Source organism: Mixophyes fleayi, chromosome 1 (genome assembly GCF_038048845.1).
Source record: "Mixophyes fleayi isolate aMixFle1 chromosome 1, aMixFle1.hap1, whole genome shotgun sequence".
NCBI classification, from domain to species: Eukaryota; Metazoa; Chordata; class Amphibia; order Anura; family Limnodynastidae; genus Mixophyes; species Mixophyes fleayi.
In genome coordinates this window covers 32,022,507-32,046,510 of record NC_134402.1, presented here as the reverse complement: position 1 = coordinate 32,046,510, position 24,004 = coordinate 32,022,507, and the positions used below count along the sequence as shown (strand labels likewise).

Here is a 24,004-nt window from a genome sequence, read left to right as displayed (position 1 = left end):
ATTACAGATAACAAATGTATTATTTTAACTTACTGAAAATATGGGGGAGATTCAAATGCTGGTTATGTGCTGCTCAGATATCCCCTGCGTGCATTGCCGGACATTACGGTAGGAATCCCTGCTCATTGTGCTGGAGAACAGGTAGCAAACAGGAGCCAGGGAACAGGACATCTGAACAGGAGAGTAGACCTGAAGATCTGGCAACTTGGTGGAGAAGCAGGTGCTTTAAATTGACAGAGCTGATAGGCAATTAGCCAATCAAGAGAATGCAGGAAGTATTGAGCAGACCAGGTGTGTGCATGCTCAGTTCAGCCAGCAAGAGAATGTAGAAAGAGGAAAACAGGTGAGAGCAGTGACCATAATGCAGGTTTAGCTGGTGCAATGTGTGACAGTACCCCCCCTTTTAAAGGTGGACACTGGACACCTAAGTGTTGGTTTCTTAGGATTTCTAGAATGGAATCTCCTCACCAGGATAGGAGCATGGACGTCAGAAGAGTCAATCCAAATGCGTTCTTCAAGATACTTAAGCTTAGCACGAGAAATCTTAGTATCCAGGATTTAACTTATCTTAAACTCCTCATCATGTGTAGCAGGAAGAGGTGCTGAAGATGTCCTGATGGGGGAAAATCGATTAATGATGATAGGTTTGAGTAAGGACACGTGAACAGTGTTGGAAATCTGTAGAGCAGGGGGCAACTTCAATTTCACCGAAGCAGGATTGATGACCTGGAGTATCTTGAATGAACCAATAAATCGGGGCAGAAACTTCATGCATGGCACCTTAAGTGGGATGTTCTTAATGGACAGCCACACCTTGTCGCCAATTTTTAAAGGAGGGATAGCCCGTCGTTTCTTAGCGGCAAAATGTTTGTACCAGGAGGAAGATGAGACATTTGAGGGTTTGGGCCCAGAGGGAGACAAAACTCTGATGAATTTTATCAACTACAGGCATCTGGATGGGTTGGAGGGAAGCAAACCTAGGGAGGTTTGGATGTTGCCCATGAGTAATAAAAAATGAAGTAGATGACATAGATTCGTGGTAAAGATTATTGTGTGCAAATTCTGCCTAAGACATGAGATCAGACCAGTTGTCTTACTAGACTGAAGAATAGATCCGAATAACCGTCTCCAAGTCCTGGTTCACTCTCTTGGTTTATCCATTAGACTGCGGGTGGTAGGATGAAGAGAAATTGAGTTGGATATTAAGAAGTTTGCACAAGGACCTCCAGAATCTGGACGTAAATTGAACTCTTCAATCCGATACAATCTCCAAGGGAAATCCATGTAGCCGAAACATCTCTTTCACAACTATTGCGAGCCAGCTGGTTAGCCGAGGGTAGGCCAACAAGGGGTACAAAGTGAGCCATTTTAGGAAACCGGTATATAACCACCTAGACGGTGTTGAGCACTTTACTTGTAGGGAGATCTGTAATAAAATCCATGGCGATGTATACCCAAGGCCTCGTAGGTAGAGGCAAAGGAAATAGAGGTCCCGCCGGACTTACACGAGGGGTCTGCACACAGAGATTACAGGCAGTTATGAACTATTTTGTATCAGAGCAAAGGGTAGGCCACCAGTAATTTCTGGAAACAAGCTCAGTTGTTCTCCGGATTCCAGCATGACTAGTGAAACATGAGGCATGAAACCAGTGGAGTAATTTGTTCCCGGAGAGTCTGAGGAACAAAAGTTTTCCCAGGTGGCGTAGGCGTAGAGGATACTGATGTGGCCAACAGACAGTTAGAATCTAGAATATGTCACGACAAGAATTCTGCTGGTTCGGGTTCATGGGAAAAGGCTTGAGAGAGGGCATCAGCCTTCTTATTTCGAGAGCCCAGTTTAAAAGTGATGTGCAGGTTGAAGCGAGAAAAAAAGAGGGACCAGCGTGCCTGGCGAGGGTTTAAGCACTGGGCTGTTTGTAGATAGAGCAGATTCTTGTGATCAGTAATAATATTGATTTGAAACTGTGCGTCACACATTGCACCAGCTAAACTTGCATTATGGTCACTGTTCTCAACTGTTTCCCTCTTTCTGCATTCACTTGCTGGTCTGAACTTAGCATGCACACACCTGGTTTGCTCAATACTTCCTGCATCCTCTTGATTGGCTAATTGCCTGTCAGCTCTGTCTATTTAAAGCACCTGTTTCTCTACCAAGAAGATCTTCAGGTCTACTCTCCTGTTCAGATGTCCTGTTCCCTGGCTTCTGTTTGCTACCTGTCCTCTGAAGTCTCCAGCACATCTATCTGCAGATCATCACAGCCTCTGTGTCTACTCCACTATCCTGTAGTAATGCTCTGCAGATTATTACTACCTGTTCCCTGAGTCTCCAGCACATCTACCTGCAGATCATCGCTACCAGTCTCCAGTATAACCTGCATACTTGCCTGCTGTTCCTTATCCTCAATACATTGGGTCTACTGTTGCCCTGGGAATCCGCCTCTTAGTCTCCCAGTCTTTAAGCTACTTCTCATCCGTGGCATCCTCAGTTATTATCTTGGTTCTCAATACAGCCTCGCTCATCACCCCCTAAGAGGGCCACGACCTGCAGTTTGGGAGCAGCTAACTCCAAACTCCCTTGCGGAAGTCCCTGACGAACACCTCCCTCACCGTTAGACTCTGCTCCTCTTGGGAGGTAATATCACGTGAGCCAGGTGTACGGGCAGTCCTCTGACCCTAACTCAGTGACACTGTGATCCTTCCAGGAGGTATCTCCATTAGGATAGAGCTAGTTTCATAGCTAGGAGCTCTTTATCTCCAATAGCGTAGTTCTTCTCTGTTGGTAAAAAATTTCGAGAAAAGAAGGCACAGGGATGCGACTTTTTCTCTGGTGGGAAATACTGCGAGAGCACAGCACCAACATTGACTGTAGAGGCATTGACCTCAACAGGGTAGAGAAGTTAGACTCTCTGAGAATTGGAGCTGTAGAGAAAGCCTTTTTAAGGATGTTGAATGCTTCAATAGCTTCTGGAGGCCAAGTTTTCGTTTCAGGTCCCCTCCGGGTGAATGTCACGATTGGGGCTACAAGAGTGTAATATTCTCGTATGAATTGATGATAGTAGTTGGCGGATCCTAAAAAACGGTGAATAGCTTTAAGCCCAGCTGGATGGAGCCAATCCTGAACAGCCCGGACTTTATCTGGGTCCATCTGTAAGCCATAGTCCAATACAATGTATCCCAAGAAGGTCAAAATATCGTCTAAGTACACTACTACACAGGAGTAAAGTAAGTCCCTAAAGATCTTGTTCACGAAGCTCTGAAATACTGCTGGGGCGTTACAGAGCCCAAAGGGCATTACTAGGTATTCATAATGGCCATCCCTCGTATTAAAAGCAGTCTTCCATTTGTCCCCCTTACGAATGCAGATTAAATTGTAGGCTCCTCGGAGGTCTAGCCTGGTGAAAATCTGTGCTCCTTTTATACGATCGAACAGTTTGGTCACGAGTGGAACAGGGTGCCGGTTCTTAACTGTGATAGCATTTAGACCCCTATAATCAATGCAAGGTCGTAAAGTCCCGTCATTCTTTTTCACAAGCCTGCGTCTGCTGGAGAGGTAGAGGTTCGAATGAAACCGTGCTGAAGATTTTCTTTCACATATTCACCCATGGCTTGGTTCTTGGGTAAAGCTCTGGGCGGTGTTTTACCCCGTTGGAGGTCAATCGGACAATCCCAAGTACGATGAGGAGGCAGGACCTCTGAATGGATTTTATCGAAGACAACGGAAAAGGGCTTGAGATGTGGAGGTAGGAGCGTCCCAGGATCAGCAGGCTGAGTTGACAAAGCCAGTAAGGGTTTGACCTGGACCGGGCAGCGGGAATGGCAGATAAAGCCCCAAGCTAAGATCTGAGAGGAAGACCAGTCAATGTGAGGAGAATGCCATTGGAGCCAGGGAAGGCCCAGAATAATTGAACTAATAACCTGGGAGAAAACTAAGAAGGAGATGGTCTCAAAATGTAAGCCACCAACTTGAGTGATTGGCTTGGTCTGACGACGAATGATTCCATTAGCAATACGATTGCCATCAATAGCGCTAATGGTAATGGACAAAAGTTCAGTAGGAAATGATAGGTTTTTTACTATAGTGGAAGAAATTAAATTCCCAGTGGCCCCAGAATCCAAAGGGGCACAGGAGTTGAACGATACTGAGGGTCCACAAATGGTGACAGGAATGGAACATACAGAAGTTTTTTAAAAATCTGGAGAGGATTTTGATGTCCCCAGCCTGACCTCTCCAGTGTAGGTTAGGGCCTGGCGTTTCCCAGACTTTTTGGGCAAGAGACGATGAGATGGCCGGAGTTGCCACAATAAATGAGATTGTTGGTAATTCTTCTCTGCCTTTCCTCAGGAAAAAGTCTGGAGTGGTCTAATTGCATAGGGTCCCCGGGAGGGCTGGGTGGCTGGAACTAGGAAGCCAGTTTGATCACAGACCGTTGGGCAGTGTCTTTTTCTGAGGATCTATCGCGGAAGCGGGTGTCCACTCATTGGCATAGAGAAATCAGAAGTCGGTAATTCCTGGGAGGCGGGGACATCCTTTATACAGCCAGAAAGCTGCGACCAGGGCTTCGTTGTTCCATTGGAGTTCAGATGAAACAGTACGGAATTTTATGACGTACTGAGAAACAGACTGAGAACCCAGGCGAAGTCTGAGAATACTTGAAGCTGCAGATGAAACCCGACCTGGCTCATCAAAGATTTTCCGAAAGGCCGAAATAAAGGTTTGCTGTCCCAGAGAATGGGGTCATCTTTTTGTGCGCTTGTTCTTCGCAGCCCCCTGACAGCAGGTTGTGGATCTTCTAGGAGGTGATGAGCGAAACTGTGAAGAGAACCAGGACTATAACTGAAGATGCTTTGGATGAGGAGTACCAGGAAGACTGAGAGATTAGGAGACAGTAGAGCAGTGTGCTGATTAAAACAGGAGGCTGTCAGCGATGGTAGCAAAAATCGGCAGAGCGTTTACCATATGGATAGTGTAGTAGACACAGAGACTGTGATGATAACAGGTAGCAATAATCTGCAGAGTGTTACCACAGGGTAGTGGAGCAGTCACAAAGGCTGTGATGATCTGCGGATAGATGTGCTGGAGACTTCAGAGAACAGGTAGCAAACAGGAGCCAGGGAACAGGACATCTGAACAGGAGAGTTGACCTGAACATCTGGCAACTTGGTAGAGAAGCAGATACTTTAAATAGACAGAGCTGACAGGCAATTAGCCAATCAAGAGAATGTAGGAAGTATTGAACAGACCAGGTGTGTGCATGCTCAGTTCAGACCAGCAACAGAATGCAGAAAGAGGGAAACAGGTTAGAATAGTGACCATAATGCAGGTTTAGCTGGTGCAATGTGTGACATTGCCTTAAGCCCCTGGGTTTTGAGGAATCAAGCAGTTATTTGCAAGTCAATATCTTCCTACTAATTAACATAATACTCTTACTCTAGCTGTGGGCGGATCTACATCCTACCAAAATATAAAATCATAGCAGGAATCAATTCATTTGCAATATTAATAAAGTGATCAAAAGTCACAGTCAGTATTTTAAATCATGTTTATTATTCACTGGTTACAAATATTTTTGCTGCGTTTAATAAAACAATTTAACATTTTGATTAATACAAGTTATTTTCTGAATTTAGATGATAGGACATTAGATAGAGTAATTGGGACTATTCCTGAGCACCAAATCATCCAGTATTTCATCTATCCTTTTGTCTCTTTTAATGAAATTTCTAAACCTGCTTGGTTGTACCTTCACCTAAAAATAATAAAATAGACATATAAAAAACTTTAGCATGTTTAAAAATAGGATATAATATATCAATTAAAAGTGTGAACAGTCCAAGTTTTAGACTAGTGCGACAAATTGTGTTTGAATGTAATACTGACAGAAGGTAGACAGAGCAAGTCAGAATCCCAGTAGAGGCAGGTAGCAACAGACTGTGAATGTATTCCAGGCATAGGTTCTGGGCAGGAGACAGATAGCAAGTGGCCAATATTCCAGGTTCAGGGCAGAAGGCAGACAGAGTGGTCAGTATTTAAGGCACAGGTTCAGCAACAAAATCCAACAAAAAAAACAGAATCAGAACACTGAAGCGAACGGACACAGCACCTATAACCAGCATAGACACACAGAGCTCTATTCTATTAAAATGCAGGGAGCCAATCAGGACATTGCTACCAGGCCAAGCCTCCTTTTACAGGATATGCTTATGGGCATTGCTTTGCTTGGAAATAAGCCCCATTCACATCCTATTATCATATATTTGTTGTCTATAAATATACAAAACATCCATAGATATATAGATATAGATATATAGATGTATATAGATATAGATATATAGAGATAGAGATAGATAGATGTACTTGCTCAGTGACCCTTGAAGGTTTTTTTTGCAGGTTTTTTTCTTTTGCAGGATTATTTATTCTCATTAAGAGCCGTGCCTATGGGGCCCCCTTGCCCATGGGGCCCCTGGGCAGCTGCCCATCGTGCCCAATGGCAAAGATGGCCCACAGTGCAGAAACCAGATTTCCTTTTGTGAAGTGTTATTACTGAAATGAGTTAAAGGAGAGGAGAGGAGAGAGCACATTTCAATGCTCGTACAGACAAAATTGCTAGATGTAATAAGAACTGTTCCCTTATTTTTTTCACTCTCTGTGCAGTATTTTAGGAGGAGACCTGAATAGTTTATTTTTTTGAGAGGGGTGACACTAAAGTGGTAAGACAGTGTTCCTTGATGTGATGTTTAAACTTCTGCACAGTTCCACTCTGGAGTTTTTATTCCCATACCTAGGTGCACTTCTTGATTTCCAATGTATTTCCTGAGAGCGTAGTATAGCCAGGAACATTAATATGTGCTAGGTGGAACATTCAGGAGCAGCAGTGCAAAACCACAAAAAGAGCACAAAATATGTTCCTGCTGTTCAACAGCATAATACATAACCACACTGCTGTGCTGGTGCCTATGTTGTCTTGCTGTATAAAGGAAATCATCCCATGCTGGCTTATGGATTTATTTTTCATCTCTCTGTCTATGTGTTGAATATAACAATTGCAACGCGAGGGACATTGGACAGGTCATTCTAGAGCCAGCTTCCTGCTTAACCAACCTCTGGAAAGAAGGTATCCATGTAGTTTACAGGTACATGGATAGCTCTCCTTTTCCACAAGGTGGAGCAGCAGCCTGAATTTGATGTATTGCCGGGATATGGCACTGTGCACTCTTTTCATGGATTGAATGAAAAAAAATGTGACATAATCCATCAGCTCTCCCATTCTCCTTTACAGTTTTCTTATTTGATTTATCTAATAGAGTTCTAAAGAAATATATTGATATACAAATATGCAGAAATGCTCTCTGTACCTTCTGTTACAGTGTCTGCTACAAACACAGTTAAACAGTTAAATAGTCTCATTAATTATTATCAGAGCTAATGATTATTTCACTAGGTGGAAGTAAGAGGTATTTATAGTGAGGAATTTGGAAACCCAATCTAAAGGGTCTATTTATAATCCATCGTATTCTCCTCACATTACTTATAATTTCTTATCTCATTAGTATGAAATTATACACCGTGCCTATTTATTAACATTGCTCAGCCAGGACAGCAGCCCCGATAGGAGCCTGTTGCCGTGAATAGTTTATAATCATAATCACTTTACTAACAGGTTCTAATGGCCTGTGCAGAATTTGACATGGAAAGGAGCACCAAGCCTACTGGGGAGGGAAGATCCCTCTCCTGCGATGCTCTCCCCATAGGATAGAATGGAGTCAACCTCAGATATAAGAAAGTATGTCCTAAAGTTACACTACGGTTGAGGATTATGAGGATAGAACATCAAAGAGTGAGGTTTGCTGCCTGGTAAAAGCAGTATAGGAGTAGCAAGGTAATCATGCTTAGCAGTGGTGAACTGGGATGTTTTCATACTTTGTAAATTAGATAAGTTGGTGGTCAGAGAGTGCAAGTGGTAAGAAAGAGAACTTGGGACAAAGAGCAGGCAATGTCAGACATATGAACATAGCTATGGGTGATAGGGGTTGTTCTTTTATGTGGCAGTTATAGTGCTGTAATAAAATAATATTGGTCTCAGTGAAGCATAAAAAGAACATCCAGAAATCAAGCTCATAAAGAGTCACCTCTCATGTCAGTCTTCACCCTCTCCCTGAGCTCTCTTCTGTTATTTAAATGGACAGCCTCCTGCAGTTCAGACTCTTGAGTCTATGGAAATTGTTTGATCTCTGCTGTAGCTCAATAAAATTGTAGAATGCATATGGAAGACGATAAGTAACTGCAAAGTTCAGTGAAACAGGGGAATAGAAATGTGAAATCATAGATATATTAGGATAAAATAAGAATAAATAAGAATAAAGAAAATACAGGAGAAAAGTTTTCTTTACAAAGTGTATTATCAACTCTGGATTAGCTTCTCTGGTGTATATTGGAATATATTTCCATTTTCATTTAAAATTCATTTGTTTTTATTGTGTGTCATGAGACTTGCTAAATAATGTTAGCTCTAAGTTTGAAATTGTTTACGTAAGGGATAATGTATTTTTTACTGTAGATTATAGGTCATCAAGGAGTTCTGTGGTTATATGTGACCATAAAATTGTATTTGAACTTCAAGTAAAAAAATCAACAAAATAAAATATATTGGTCATAGAGTTGGAATGGAGGAATAAAGTTATTAAAGAAATATGTGTCAGTAAAGTAAAATAAAGTGATGTGTGCTGAAGAAGATGTGATATACAGGAAATTTTAAAAGACAACAACTTTTGCACCGAGTTCCGTCACACCCACCTATGGCAGATGATTCGCATATATAGGGAGCGCACAGTCATCTGTGTAGTAACTTGATTACTCTGCATAATAAAATAAGTAATTTTATAATGAGCAAGGTATGATGCCAGAAAATGCCTTCAGATGCATGTGAAGTTCAGCATGAATGCACCCTTTGGAGAAGCTGACTTTTTTCCTGGTGATTGCTTGAATAATCAGATGTCACGAAGAAGATTGCAGCACCTGCGGGTATTGGCACAGCTACACTAGGAGGCTCGGAGTCTAACACGCCGCCGGTCTTCACCAGGAAGTTTGGACTTTGCGGAAAACGACGTGCAGGTCGCGGCCCTCCCACGGAGCTACCTGCGAGGTGGCGAAGGTTATCGTGATCGTACAAGCAGGAGTCAGGAACCGTGCGGGCAGATGAAGTACAAAATCGGGAGGCAGAGAATGGTCAAACAAGCCAAGGGTCAATTGTGAGAGTATTATGCAGGACCAAGGGAGAATCCAAAGGAGGGTCAGGAAGAGCCGGGTCGGTACACAGGAATACAATCAGACTATATAATATACAAGTTAACCCGTGCATGATACTCATGCATTCTAGTCAAATCAAGCTACTTAAGGTGTTAAAAAGGTTCTTGTCATGCATTTGGGGCTAGGCCAGGCCTCCTCAGGGGCAGAGCGTTACTTCCCGACGTAAGCGCCCTTTTTTAACGTGGTTTTGTCCACATGTCACCACCTCATCATTCTTCTCCATCACCTCATCCTTCATCTTCATCGCCACATCCTTAATCTCCATCGTCTTACTGTTCTAAAACCTCTCGATACACGTTTCTGCTAAACACCTTATCGCTGTGCTCAATCAGTCTTACTTGAAGGTATTCATAACCTGCACTTTCACATCACTGCTTCTCCGTACTCGTGAAAATGTGACATACAATTGTCCATGACCAAACACAGGCTCTGGTAAATAAATACCCACACGGTCAAGAGTTTGAGCCCTCAACTCGTAAATTTAGCCTTTACTACCCCTCCCACAGGGGGAAGGGGGGATGATGGAAGTTAACTGACTTCACTATTATAATTTTTTTGTCAAATAATGTCAGTATACCAAATTTCAGGTCAATTGGATGAGCCCTTTCTGAGAAAATAGTTTTTTACACACACACTAACACACGCCGCTAGGCTTATATATATTAGATATGTGAGTAAACGCTGGAGGCTAGAATACAAGTAAACTAGTTGCTCTGGCACCCACAGGGGTCAGCCCTCATTGGTGGGCAGTGGATTGGCGTTCAGACGCACTGACCACCGACAGGAAGCTGAGAAGCGCATCCCGTTGCTAGGCAACGGGCGCGCAGGTGCAGGAGCCGACCGGAAGGAGCGTCCCCGTTGCCTAGCAACGGGGCGCTCCGGAAGAAGAAGACGACCGTCCCCGGCAAGTGAGGCGCGGGGACAGCGTCTGATATCAGATATGTTTGACAGTTCTACGAGAAGCATTTCTGTAAGCCATAAAGTGTTCACCCTGAATGCTCTTCTGTATTTAGGCTGGAGACTATTGAATTATGATTGCCAAAAATAATGGCAGAAATTGTAGCATTAATAAATATATGAATTGGTTACAAATATTCATTTAAAATGCGTTTATTGGCGTCAAAGTATATATATATATATATTAAAAAAACGAACAACAAATTGGACAACTTTACATAATTTACATTATTGTTTTATCTCAAAAATCCATATGAAATAAATAAAGACTTCAGTAAATTTTAGATCATGAATGTCATGTATATAACTATGAATCCAACTGCAGGGTGAATCTGTTCATTGCTGTGCTCGGGGTCCTGATTCATTAAGAAACATGTATACATATTTTGCATAAAATCGTTCTGTGCATGCCCAGAAGCAGACCATACCCCAGTAAAACAAGAACATCCAATTCATCTTCGAGCGCAAAGGATCCTAGCCTACGATTTCAGGGGCAGAATAGGGAGGGTAATGGAGAGTATGCATGCAGTCAATGTACAGTAAGGGTGTGCCAAGCTCGAGCACACGCACCATCACCCAATTCAAGCTTTTGGCATCTCAGAGTATGTGTTTTTCTGTCGTATTATTTACACCAGCTACAGAGCTTGTGTAAGGGCTGAGTGATAGTGATGACTGTCACGTGTGCATTCTAAAACATGTGCTTGCAATAAAGAGCAACTGTAAAAATGCATCTTATGTACAGTAGACGTTAATTGCGGGTTCTGCTGAGACTTTATTTTCCACATATGTATTGGACGTATCCTGCAGTGTATTGTGTCTGTCGGTGCATTTGCCCAAATTAGGTGCGCTTTCAAAAAAACACAATTTACGTTCGTTTTGCATGCCTTAATGAATCAGGCCCTCAGTGTGCATTATCCATATGGATCCTTAAATCCTTCAAGCAGCACTTACATGCTTTTGAATGAACCTCCAGCACATAGAAAACTTCCATATGTACGAGCTCTAGTAGAATAATCCCACTGAAACGTGATCTCTTGCTTTCAGGCTTATCGCACAAATTCACGATGAACTGTTGTTTGAAGTTGAGGATTCTCAAATACAGGAATTTGCAGGTTGGTGCAGTATTATAAATAACAATATGAGGCTAAAAATGCAAATATAGGACCAAATTTATGAAGAGCAGTGGAAATGCACTTCAAAATACCTTATTTTTGCATTGGTGTGCCTAAGTGGTCCACCCACATATTATAATGGCATGTCCAGACATTAGGCAGCTGTTTATTCACTATTTTATTTGAAAAAAAGCACAAAACAATAGAGTTTGTCTATTAAAATAGAGGAGTATCACGGCAATAGGGTTTCTGGGATCCGTCTAGGGACCCTTGAGACTAGATGTGGCAGGGGTGGAGTAGAAACTAGGTGGCCGGATGAAGGTCTTGCTCATAGAGGGAGGATGTGCTCTATTCACTTATGACAGATGTCAGGAGGAGGAATGCTGGACTGGACTCAATAATGGAATCTGGACCTGGTGGCCTGGAACCTGGTACAGGAGCAGAGGGACTGAACCAATGGTGAGACTACACCCACGGATCCAGGAACTCAGAAGATTATAGTACCAAAACTGGGACTGGGAAGCCTGAGAACTCAGGTAGCGGATTATCAGGGGTGACTACCTCTTACACTAGATAAGCCTGGAACTGGCCCTGGGCAGCTCAAAACTCAGAACCTGTGTCAAGCCAGGAACCGGAAGTCGGTACCCAGAGAGACAGAGATGGCTCTAGAAGTTGGAAGACTCAGAGCAGTAACCTACTACTCCAAATAGCCATTAGATGAGTCAGAGGAATAGGCTGCAGAGCGCTGGATCCACACGAGGGGTGAAAGCTGGAATCTAGTACAGCAGCAGATAGAATGAAGCTGAATGCACACAAAGGGTTAATGGCCGAAGTCTGTACAGCAGCAGGCAGAAGGAAGCTGAATCCACACGAAATGGTTAATGACTGAAGTCTGTACAGCAGCAGGCAGAATGAAGCTGAATTCACACAAAGTGTTAATGACTGAAGTCTGTAAAGCAGCAGGCAAAATGAAGCAGCAAACAAACAGCAACAGTGGTAAGCTGGAACCAGGAATTAGGCAAGTATTGAACTGGCAATTATATTGCAACCTCTTTAATAGCATTTTGCTCAGAAGCACATAATTATAACATATATTCAGCCCACTTAATGTAAGTACTTGGGCTGCTTTGGTTTAGGAGATGCAGCACAGCGGGCCTGTGGATTAATGTTGTTTATTTCAGTGGCTCTTATAAACAGACATTGCTATGTGAATGAGTTCTCTGTACAGCGCTGCGGAATTAGTGGCGCTATATAAATATCTGAAGATGATGATGATTGCTATGCAGCCTGAGGAGGATGGACAGAAACATCTGTCCCTCCTCCTCCCACTTCAGACTTCATTGTCAGCTTCTCTCCAACTGTTAGTGGTGCTGTTGGATATGCAATGCATGAAGGTAGATGTGGTTTCGTGCCACATTTGTAGCACATAAAGCTGGCATGCGTTTGCAAACTGCACTTCCCTCACCAGAACAGCATTTAAAAAAGACACAAAGTCAGAAAATTGTAACTGGGATTCAGAAAAGCACTTACATAGGGGATTTCTGGAGTCACAATAATAATAAAAAGAGGCATTTCTTTGCCCAATATTAGTTTACAGATATTCATAATCATCATCATCAGCTATTTATATAGTGCAACTTATTCCTCAGTGCTGTACAGAGAACTCACATCCATATTGTTTTAGTATAGAATTATCTTTTAAAGTAACATTAAACCTTAAACATTTATATTGTTATATGAGACAGCACACTTTGTTGTTTTAAAACACCCTTTGTTAGTGCTCATCAATATTTACTGGACAGAGATATGAGTCTTCCACAGCCCTTTCTTCGCTCTATGCCACTATAACTTCTGCTGAGATTGTTGTATAAGGCCATACAAAAAAAAAAAAATATTATGTTTCATTTATAGTTCTCACTTTCAGTGGAAAATATCAACAGTATATGGTACTGTGCTTTTCATGACTTTCCATGAAATATTTAGAATAAAACATATTTTCTGTAATTGATGAGTTCATTGCACTAATTATTCTCTAGAATGCCAGCTTTTTGTAGCAATCGTGTGTTTCCTTTACGGACTGTTTACAGAGCAGGTTAACTTATTGGATATCAAATTATTTACGATCGCTAAACTGCTGAGACTGTAATGTTTTCCCTAAAAAGGAAAATATACAAGTGTTTACTACCTTCTTTTTGTAATTATTTAGCAAACATTTAGCACACTATATTAACCTGACATGTAGTGAAACATATATAATTTTCAAAATAGTGTTCCTTATCCACAGAATGTTTCTTTAATCTTGTATATTTCACTAAATTAGGCATATTATATTATGTGTAAATATAATTATATATAAGCTATTTTATACTTTGCTTACAATTCTAGCACTTGTTAAACACATCATGGAATCCTTACAGCATGCTCGTGGTGTTGGATTAAAGGTACAAATATTTACTGTGACAGATAAAGATCAGGTTATATGAATACAGTAGTTTTGTGTAACAGCGGTAGTGCTGGTGGCTGCTTATATTTATTATTGATATAAAATTGACAATTGTTTTTTCAAAACAGATCTTTTTTGATGCAGATTAATCTAATACTTGCCTAGTTACATTCACTTGCTTATTTTTTCAAACTCTAACCACAGTTTGGAGCAGTGCTATCATATTTGAAACATGTCTTTAAAATATTGATAAGTGAATTGTTCCATCCATTTTTATTCTTTGAAACTCATGAGAAAGTCACAAAGCTCTTTATAACTTTCTATTGAGTAACTTCATTTATATTGCATTTGACACAAAATGTTAAATTTGTTGATATGGTGAATTCTCAAGACTTAACATACGTTTAGGATACACAACTGAGGCTGAAATTAGTAACAATAAAAGAATGACACTTATTTCATTGGCTTGTTGTATATTTAAAGTATGCAGATCTTCCTAAGAAGCAGAGATCCATGTATTTTTTAGGTCCCTTTGAAAGTCACATTATCCTCTGGAAAATCCTGGGGATGCATGAGTGAGCTTGAAGTGAAGTAGAACAACACCCTTCAGCCCTGTTATTTAGTAACCAAGTACTTCCCCGATCTGCACTGATTCTTTTGGGAATCACTAAGCAACTGCTCGTCAGACTCCTTCATCAGCACCTAATACTCAGCATGTAAATGTCTCTTACATCATTCTGTCTGTAGCCCTAGGCAACCGCAGTGGGACCAGACTGGTTCATTCCAGCTTATTGTACTTATTTTAGCCACGGTACCCAGCAGAGATCTGCAGCCTGTTTCTCTTTCTTTCTTGTAATGCTTAATCTATATTGTGTTTTCTCACTGGGAAATGTGATCCAAAGATACTTTATCATAGTCGCTACAGGTACAACTGCACTAAATAAGCCAGTGCTGACATGTTATTTTGCTCTGCATGAATTCAATACACAGTACTGTTTTTTTGCTGACCTTATCTGTTTCAATTAAAATTGTTAAAGGTTGAACATCTCTGTTTACATTGTTACCATTATACCGTATATAGTGATATGTAATGCAATATATTAAGATATTGTGTTATCAATTCACATGCATCTCTTATTCTTTTTCCCAATCGATGACCATACATATTGATTTGAATGTATTTCTATGTAATTATACTTTTACAAATATAAAAAAAGGTCATACAGAAGTCAGAATTGACTGATACATATTTGGAATGGCATGTCTGGGCATTGTTGAATGGATGCATTAAATATATAACATTGTATATTGCCTTCTTTCTATGGATTTTCAGAGGCTAGGTGGGAAGTACTTACTTTACCTATTAGTAATATATAAGTATAAAATCTCATAACTTTTATTTTAATTTACTGTGTTTAAATGCATCTACCAGGTTACCAGTCATGGAAGGATTAGGTAAAAGAGGGAACTGGATCAGTAGATTTAATATTTGCCTTTTATTGTTGTGATTAAACATTTATTTTTACTAGTTCGCACAGAATGCAATATTTGTTGTACTCACACAGCTTTTTGCAGTTACTATTCTATTTATGCTGGAATGTGGTGACATTAGTTTAAGTTACTATCACTATTTTTGTTTTTGTCTGAGCATTCACTTTGAGTTATTCGTAACATCCTTTCCTTCCTCTGACACAATATGCTAATGTTTATCAACTGCTTTGAAGCACAATGTTTCCTTAAGTTAACATATTCGTTCTTGGATAAAGATGAATCTAAATTTTTTTAATTTTTTCATCATCACTCTGTCTGTATTTCTTGTTCTGCACTCCATAACACATTATTTTTACCGTACTTATAACAACTTGCATTCCTGTGTGTTTGTTGCATCTGCATAAAATAAGGTTCTTTGCCATCCAATTTAGTGTAACATGTCCTAGTGTAGTATGCCTTTTTTTTGTGTCAGTTAAATGATTTTGTGAAAAATATGTTAAAATATATTGCTCTTGACTATCTTCAGTGTTCAGTGACTTAACCAGTAATTGTAGACAAGTTCAATTCCAATAAGTATACTCTTGGCACCTTCACGTGTTTATACAGACTCAGTTGTGGTGCCTTCTCCAGGTCTTTACTCAAAAAACTAACATTTTGGTGCAGATCAGCATGCACTAGGTTATGCTACTTTAACACTCACTTTCCACTAGAATGCCACAGAGTTTATTTTGCTTACACGTAGATTTGGATAGGGAGAAGAAATGCGACATAGAGCAAGTCTGTTTGAAAAGATTAGTGGACTTAAGGCAATGATGAGCAACATGCGGCCGGGGCCGGTGCTAGGTTTCTGGGCACCCTAGGCAAAGCTTCAGCCTACCGCCCCCCGCCCCCCCTCCCATTACCTTTGATCCACATTCATAAACTCATCAAGAAGAGAACTGAAAGCTTCAAATATAGTAAAGGTATTTTTTAGTGTGAACTTATTGGGAGTAGAACATCCTTCTATATTATTTCTACATTTCTGAGTATATTGAGTATAAGTGGACATGAGTATAGTCAAGAGTATAGGTTTTTGTTTATGGTTATTTATTTAAAGACTTAAGTCAGCATCTCACCTAAAAATTCAAAATTAATGTATACTGCCTGTCAGGCTGTCACAAAGCTGGTGTCTCAACTGCTGCTGTTCAAGGGCTACATCATTACATAGCCACCATCAGAGCTGACTGAAGTCTTTAGGGAGCCCAAAGCACACTCTGACAGGTGGGGGGTCCCTGCCCTAGTGTCTGGGGGACACAGGCACAAATGGTTAGGGGGACACGGGCACAAATGGGCAGGGGGAGACACATGGGCAGGGGGGGAGAGGACAGGCACACATGAGCAGTGGGGGGGGACAGGCACACATGAGCAAGGGGGGGAGAACAGGCACACATGAGCAAGGGGGGGGAGGACAGACACACATGAGCAAGGGGGGGAGGAAAGGCACACATGAGCAGGGGGGGAAGACAGGCACACATGACCAGGGGGGGAGGACAGGCACACATGACCGGGGGGGGGAGGACAGGCACACATGAGCAGGGGGGGGGGACAGGCACACATGAGCAGGGAATGGAGGACAGGCACACATGAGCAGGGGGGGGGGAAGACAGGCACACATGAGCAGGGGGGGAGGACAGGCACACATGAGCAGGGGGGGAGGACAGGCACACATGACCAGGGGGGGGAGGACAGGCACACATTAGCAGGGGGGGGTCAGGCAAACAAGAGCAGGGGGCAGGCACCTGTGGGTGTCATGTTGTTGTCATTCTGCATACAAATCTCCTTACCTTACACTCCAAGGCTCTCCATTGTTGTAGTCCAAGGGGCTATTAAAGTAATTCTATCGTTTTAAAATAAGCATTGCCCAATCAATTGAATGTGTGTCCAAAGCACAAAGTGATTTATTTTTAACAATGTAAATAGTCAACAATTCAATGCATTATTATATCATGATAAAGTACAGTACAGCACAGCCAATACCAAAAGATAAGTACATACCAATGCAATCGCTTGCGCTCGCATGCGCACCCACCGGACCCGATGGACAATATTCTGTATAGAATATTGTGTCAGAGTTGACTGAGGCCCCAGTGAGATGCAGCTAATATATATACAGTCAGTGTTTCATTGTGAACAATAGAGATGACGTAGATTGTTTCTATAGGTCCAGACATTGGGTGGGTCCAGGCCAGACAGGTAATAGGTTGATTCAATCTAAGGAATCCAAAGGTGGGGGTCTTCTGTCCAGGGGGTCTGCTCCTTTTCATAGCCAGTATCATACAAAGGTTTACGCTCTAATATCAATAACTAAAGTATGCAATGTGCGATCTCTTCGCCGACTGCACCGGACAGCTGCTGATGATTAGGGCTTCAATATGATATCAGGCATGACACCTTTCCTATTACCTAAACCTTTAATAACACTACAATGTACATATAATCAATATATATATATATATATATATATATATATATATATATATATACATATATATAGACTAATAATAAACCGAATACTATCTGCTCCTGAATTACAGTGTAACAGAAATTATATAAATAACTAACTGTTGTAATGCGAGTGTGTGCGTGCGTATTTTACTGTGCGAACGCACCACGCCACGTAACACGTGGCATACGCTTCGCAATACGCACGGCAAACCAATATACTTTCGTTCATCCAATTATAAGACTTCAACAGTCCGCCCTTTGATAGTACAATAAACTATCACCTTAAAGATGTTATAAGCAGGATCTCAGTACCACGTTTCATTGTTATGTAATACAAATCCCCTTTGGTGTATGTCCACACTGTTTGTAGATCTAAACAAGTTATCATAAGAGAGAGTCTTAATCCACTAAACGACTTCTTCTTTTACTATAAACCGTACACTTCTGGAGCTTGGAGATAACCTTTTGTATGCCCTTCAAGGGTGCAATAAAACACTTAATACATTATTTGGAAAGGTACACGGTACAGTAGAACGTGTATCAGCTATACAGAATTCTCTACTACAGTTCTTCAAGTTTAACAGGTTCTTCTGTCCAACCCATGTCTTTAAGCTCAGAATACATTTAAACACTTCATGTTCATCAATAGCATCATCCTATGTCTATCAATAATGTCATATGCAATCTCCTTCAGCTTGCGTTAATATACACACATCTAATAATGTCACCAGTTCTTTTCATCAACACTTGTGGGTGGGCTATTGTCTGTTCGTTCTTCCCAGTCTCTCAATACTCAGATTTAACAGTGATCGGCTTGCAAAGCATTGGGAGACTTCAGACTAAGGGACCTAGGTGTCCTACTTTTTCCCTTAGTGACCTCCCGCCTATAGTTCGGGTACCTCAAGAATATTTAGTGGAAAGAGAACTAATCCTACTTGATATAATCACTGAGGCACGTGTGAGCACGCCCAGCACTTTGTTTGGTCTAAAACCTTACCCTCCCAAGAATGATAATCATTCTCAAGGATGCCTGCTCAAGTCCGAAGATTACTGGACTGGCATCGCTGGGTGTGTCTCTTTTTAACTATGGGTTCGCCGTACTTACGGACGTAATGCTACTCAGACAATAGCCCCTCGCACTTTCTCCAAGCTCCAAGGTTTCCAAATTTTCCTTTACCCCTGAATTGAATAGAGTAATTGGCTGGACTGATTATGCTACTAACTTCTTACTCCCCAATACCTCCTTATCATTACCCGAACCAGTCTCTGTCACCTGCTAATAACTAAAAGAATTAACCGCCCTAAGAAGAGAATGAAATGAGAGAACACAAAAGAGGAAAAACTACAACTTCATGCTGGACAACAGTCTTAGCCTTTGGCTCAGGTGCTACTAACTGCATTCGAGGCCTTCCAGTACAGACTCATGAGTGCCCTTGGACCCTTCTCGGAGTGTTGGCCCCTCTGCAGTGGGTGGTATGGGCACCAGTGTGTCTCTGCTACCCTTGAAGCCGTGAGGCTGGTAGCCTACACCTGGTACCTGTCTGGCAAATAACCTAAGCTTAAGAAATTTCTGCTCCACAACTTACTCTCCCGATCCAACATCCTGACAGTTAGTGTGACCTTTCAGGAAACAGTGTTTTGGACGTTCTTGGTTACTGTCTCACTATTTACCTTCTCTCAAGGTCTAACCTAGCCTCCCAGTTACAATCTCATCTCACGAGCGGTCAAGAACATTTCAAAAACTGACAGGTTAGGAGTCTGCCCAGGGGTGATCTTTTGGTAACAGGAAAGGACTAGTGGCACTTCAATAAAGTTCCAACTCTTATTCTATTCAATTCATTCTACCGAGTACCACTACTTTATGTTCACACTGGTTTATGGCTAACTGAAAGTATGTGATTTGTTACCACTACTCATACATTATACATCTATTATCAACAACATGAATACCCCTATCATCTATTATAACTCTAGGACTATCACATTAAATAACAAAAGCTTTGAGTATGATACAGTAATACATTAGACACATTTCAATACACCTCTACCCAGACATATTTCATTGGTACATCTGTGTATACTTGAGGATCCTGCATGGTGGTAATTGGATGACGTGTATTTGTTTTACCTGGAGGAAAACCCATCAGCAGGAGGGATATGGGATGGCTCTATTGGTCTACCTTGTCCATCTCTCCAGAGTCCACCAGACTCCTCACCACATCTCTTCACCTTCCAGACAGTTTATCCCTCGGGTAACACAAATTTTCCTATATTAACCAATATGTGTATGCGTGCATGTGTGTGTGTGTTCACCTTTTTAAAACTAAAACAATACAACATAAAACAATACAAAACATAGATTTGTTAGCTGTCACATAAAACCCTGCTGTCTATTTGACAGCTATGTTCTCCCTGGTATGACAGCCATGTATGGTTGTGCGTGTAAGTGTGGACCTTACTAGCAGCTACTTCAGTTGGTAACTGTGTCACTGTATAAAGTCCTCTATGTAGTGTCCTAATCATGTGCTGGTATTATTATAAAACGATTTCTCAGTCACCTCAACATCGCCCTCTAGACTAGAAAAATGCTAAAGACCAATGTATATCAATCGATTTTCCCTCTGCCAACTCACATGTCATTCTCAGTACCTCATATTCAGCTACTTGACTAAGTGGGAAAGGCAAAGAGGTCTCTTTCTATAACACTTTCTTCAAATATAACAGTATCCCGTACATGCCTGTCTAACAGTGAAAATTATAAAAACATGAAAATTCTACATTTTCTAGGGTTTCACATTATGTCGTATCTTGTGGTAAAAATCCTACTCCAATGTTCTACACAGAGATGCATATCTGTATGCCTATCCTCTAGCAATCTCCTGTCTCCACCCTTTGTGCATCCATAAAAAGGCACATTTTTGTACAGGAGGCACGAACTAAAACAAAAAAAAAACAAAACAGATATGCAATCTATAAAACATGAATCGTATTTCCACAACAGAACCTTTCTGCTTAAAAAAATCAGCAGTTTCTATACACATGAAAACAAAATCCCTGACTGTTTCTGTAACTTATGTCAATCTAGTGTGTGTATCTCTGAATTTGTCTTATGTAAAAACATAAAAATATGTTTTAGCCCCATTGTTGAGACTGTGTCTGATTTTATCTCTACCAGAGCAGAGAGAGAGAGAGAGAGAGAGGGAGAGAGAGAGAGAGAGAGAGAGAGAGAGGTAGAGAGAGAGAGAGAGGGAGAGAGAGAGAGAGGGAGCGGGAGAGAGAGAGAGAGCGGTAGAGAGAGGAGGGAGAGAGAAAGAGAGAGAGAGGGAGCGGGAGAGAGAGAGAGAGAGAGACTAGCGTTTGTGTAAAGAATGAGAAATAGGAAAGCAATGAATGATGGGAATACAAAGGTTTGAATACAAACATACATGTAGAAAGGGAGATTTTTACAACAAAATGACAGCTGGATTGGACTCTGACTCTATGGGGAAATGGCTGTATTCATTCCACTGTTCCCCTAAGCTATTTGCTAACTATGACCCCTTCCCATACTTGACTAGGGGTTCTTAACAGTGCAATCCAGTGTCGTCCGTCATTTGTTCATTAAGAACTCGGTATCTCATTGACTACATACCTTTTCAACGGACTTTTCTAACTTATAATAGAGAAATGTAAAAATGTACTCTTAGTGACTCATATTTTCTCTGAAATATATAAAACGATATTTTGGAGCAAAGTATGTACATACTTCATTGTTGGATAATGATTCTCAGCCAAACAAATTATCATGAGTCACTGCAGCCTAAAACAAAAGAGTGTTCCAATTGTCTATTGTTAATTAGTCTTTCAAGAGTAATTCTTCTATTTCTCTATCTCACCCCTTTTAAACACTTGTCTATACTTCTATCCTCCTCCAACATACAATCCTTAATGAACTTTTGTATATCAGTATTGAGAGGAAGACAGGCCTTCAATAATGCTCGCCAATCGTTATTAGTTGGCTCATACACATTACCATAATATCTAATAAACTGCTGACATTTGGTCAAATCTTTCCTAGGATCAGGGAAATCAGACAAAATTGAAAATGTTTCAGACCTAGTGCATGGATCATGCTTTGCTACATGTTTTAAGGGAACATCACTATTCCTGTCTGCTTTCCCATTGGGAACTGCTGCTGTGCAGACAGGATGTAAGTCTACCAAATCACTAAAACTAGTTGCTGAAATTGCTGCTGCAGTACAATGTATGTCTCCCCCTGTGTTAACCTTTTCATTATTCTCACCACTTTCAGCAGCTGCCCCTGCTGGTGGGACCGTTCCTCTTCTTTGTCCTGAAACATTACTTTTAACGTTACTTAAAACAACATACAACTTACTAGTTACAGTTTTTACATTTTTGGTATTGGCTGTACTTCCCGCCCCAACCGAATTTATCGGGGGCGTGTTTGCGCTCAGTTCGCCACGCTTTGCAACGCACACTTCCGGAATGCTTGTTTCTGGTACGCTTACTTCCGCTGAACATGTGTTTTTCCTTACACTCACTTCCGCTGTGCGTTCGCTGCTCTGCCACGTGTTACCTTCCATTTGCCACGATTTTAAACAATGATTATGTGCATTTCTTACTTTCGTTGACTTAATCAACCGTACTTTATCTTTTACGGTATTTAGCACCTCTGCATTAAAACTCCCTATTGTTGGGAAAGGCCTATCACAATCTTTGGTCATTTCGACCCACGTGTCACAATACACAGTTGCGTATGCACCATATTTTGCACACATGAGAAATCTCGCTGACTCAATAAGACCTTCCTTAGGCAGTAAATTGGCCATCTCTAGCGTATGCCTAGCACCCATGTTGCACAATATACTTTCTACCCGGAACACAGACACACCGCAATGCTCTGTTCCTTCCGGCCAAATGTGAAATACAGACACACCGCAATGCTCTGTTCTTTCCACCTAATAATTTCAACTCTGTTGCTATACTCACCGCTAGAGATCTATTATGCTCGGTGAACGTATTTCCTGTTAGCCGCGTTCACTCGCTTTTCTCGCACCAGGCGAGGATCCCTAATACAGAAATATCACTGTGGGCCCCAAGGGCTATCAGCTCCTCGATACCCTGGCTCAACCACAAAAAATCTGCTGAGTTTATTATCGCTGGGAGCGCAAAGTCGATACAATCAACCTGCCTTTCCAGTATAATTCCTCCTAGCTGCTTCACCAATTCGCACTAACGGTGCGATTGGATCGCACTGCCTACCAATACTAATTATTAGCAAACCTTGCGATCTATTGGTAGCGCTTTTGCGAAAACTTCGTTTTCGCATTCGGTATACCTGCCCTGTATACCGTCCTTCAGTTGGGCAATCCGCCTCGTCAGACAGCAACTGAGCACATGAATAATAACAGTGTATCTACGTTACAAAATCGCACACTATACACCTTTTCTGCGCAGAAAATTGAAAGTTCCCAACAACCGTAATAATGTCTCAGAGGCTTTCACAAGTAATTATACTATGCATATAATAACTATCAAAACAATTGTTCAACCACGTGGCAAATCTACCGGAAGTTTGCGTACGCACAGCAGGAAGTACACATACGCACAGCAATGCAATACACTTTAAACCATTAAAACGACAATAAAAAGAAACATTTTTCTTTCTTGTCCCTAGATTCTAATTAGCGTTCCTTCAGTCTATGCAACAACGGACATTCGGTTTCACAACACACAGTGAACCACAGGTATTAGACGCATAACGTTCTTTCCTGCTTTATGCGACGCGTCCGTCAATCCACCCTTTGTTGAGGAACCGAATATCGTAAGCATTGCATACCTGCCGGTAACGTAACTCCTAACTCAAGAGCCCCCAAAGTATTAAAGTAATTCTATCGTTTTAAAATAAGCATTGCCCAATCAATTGAATGTGTGTCCAAAGCACAAAGTGATTTATTTTTAACAGATGTAAATAGTCAACAATTCAATACATTATTATATCATGATAAAGTACAGTACAGCACAGCCAATACCAAAAGATAAGTACATACCAATGCAATAGCTTGCGCTCGCATGCGCACCCACGGGACCCGATGGACAATTTTCTGTATAGAATATTGTGTCATAGTTGACTGAGGCCCCAGTGAGATGCAGCTAATATATATACAGTCAGTGTTTCATTGTGAACAATAGAGATAACGTAGATTGTTTCTA

The 24,004-nt window shown here is 41.2% G+C and overlaps 1 protein-coding gene across 9 annotated transcripts in view; it reads left to right on the top strand.

Moving 5' to 3' along the window:
- POLN (DNA polymerase nu) overlaps positions 1 to 15,341 on the top strand; it is a 190,228-nt gene extending 174,887 nt beyond the window's left edge. For 6 of the 9 annotated variants that reach the window (XM_075194212.1, XM_075194210.1, XM_075194206.1 and 3 more), the window contains 3 exons: positions 11,306 to 11,373; positions 13,759 to 13,814; positions 14,343 to 15,341. In XM_075194212.1, the coding sequence (XP_075050313.1) occupies positions 11,306 to 11,373; positions 13,759 to 13,814; positions 14,343 to 14,411 (193 nt within the window). In that variant the 3' untranslated portion in view covers positions 14,412 to 15,341. The remainder of the gene's footprint in view (positions 1 to 11,305; positions 11,374 to 13,758; positions 13,815 to 14,342) is intronic. The other 3 variants (XM_075194208.1, XM_075194207.1, XM_075194209.1) reach the window with 2 other exon arrangements.
- Positions 15,342 to 24,004: the final 8,663 nt, after the last annotated feature.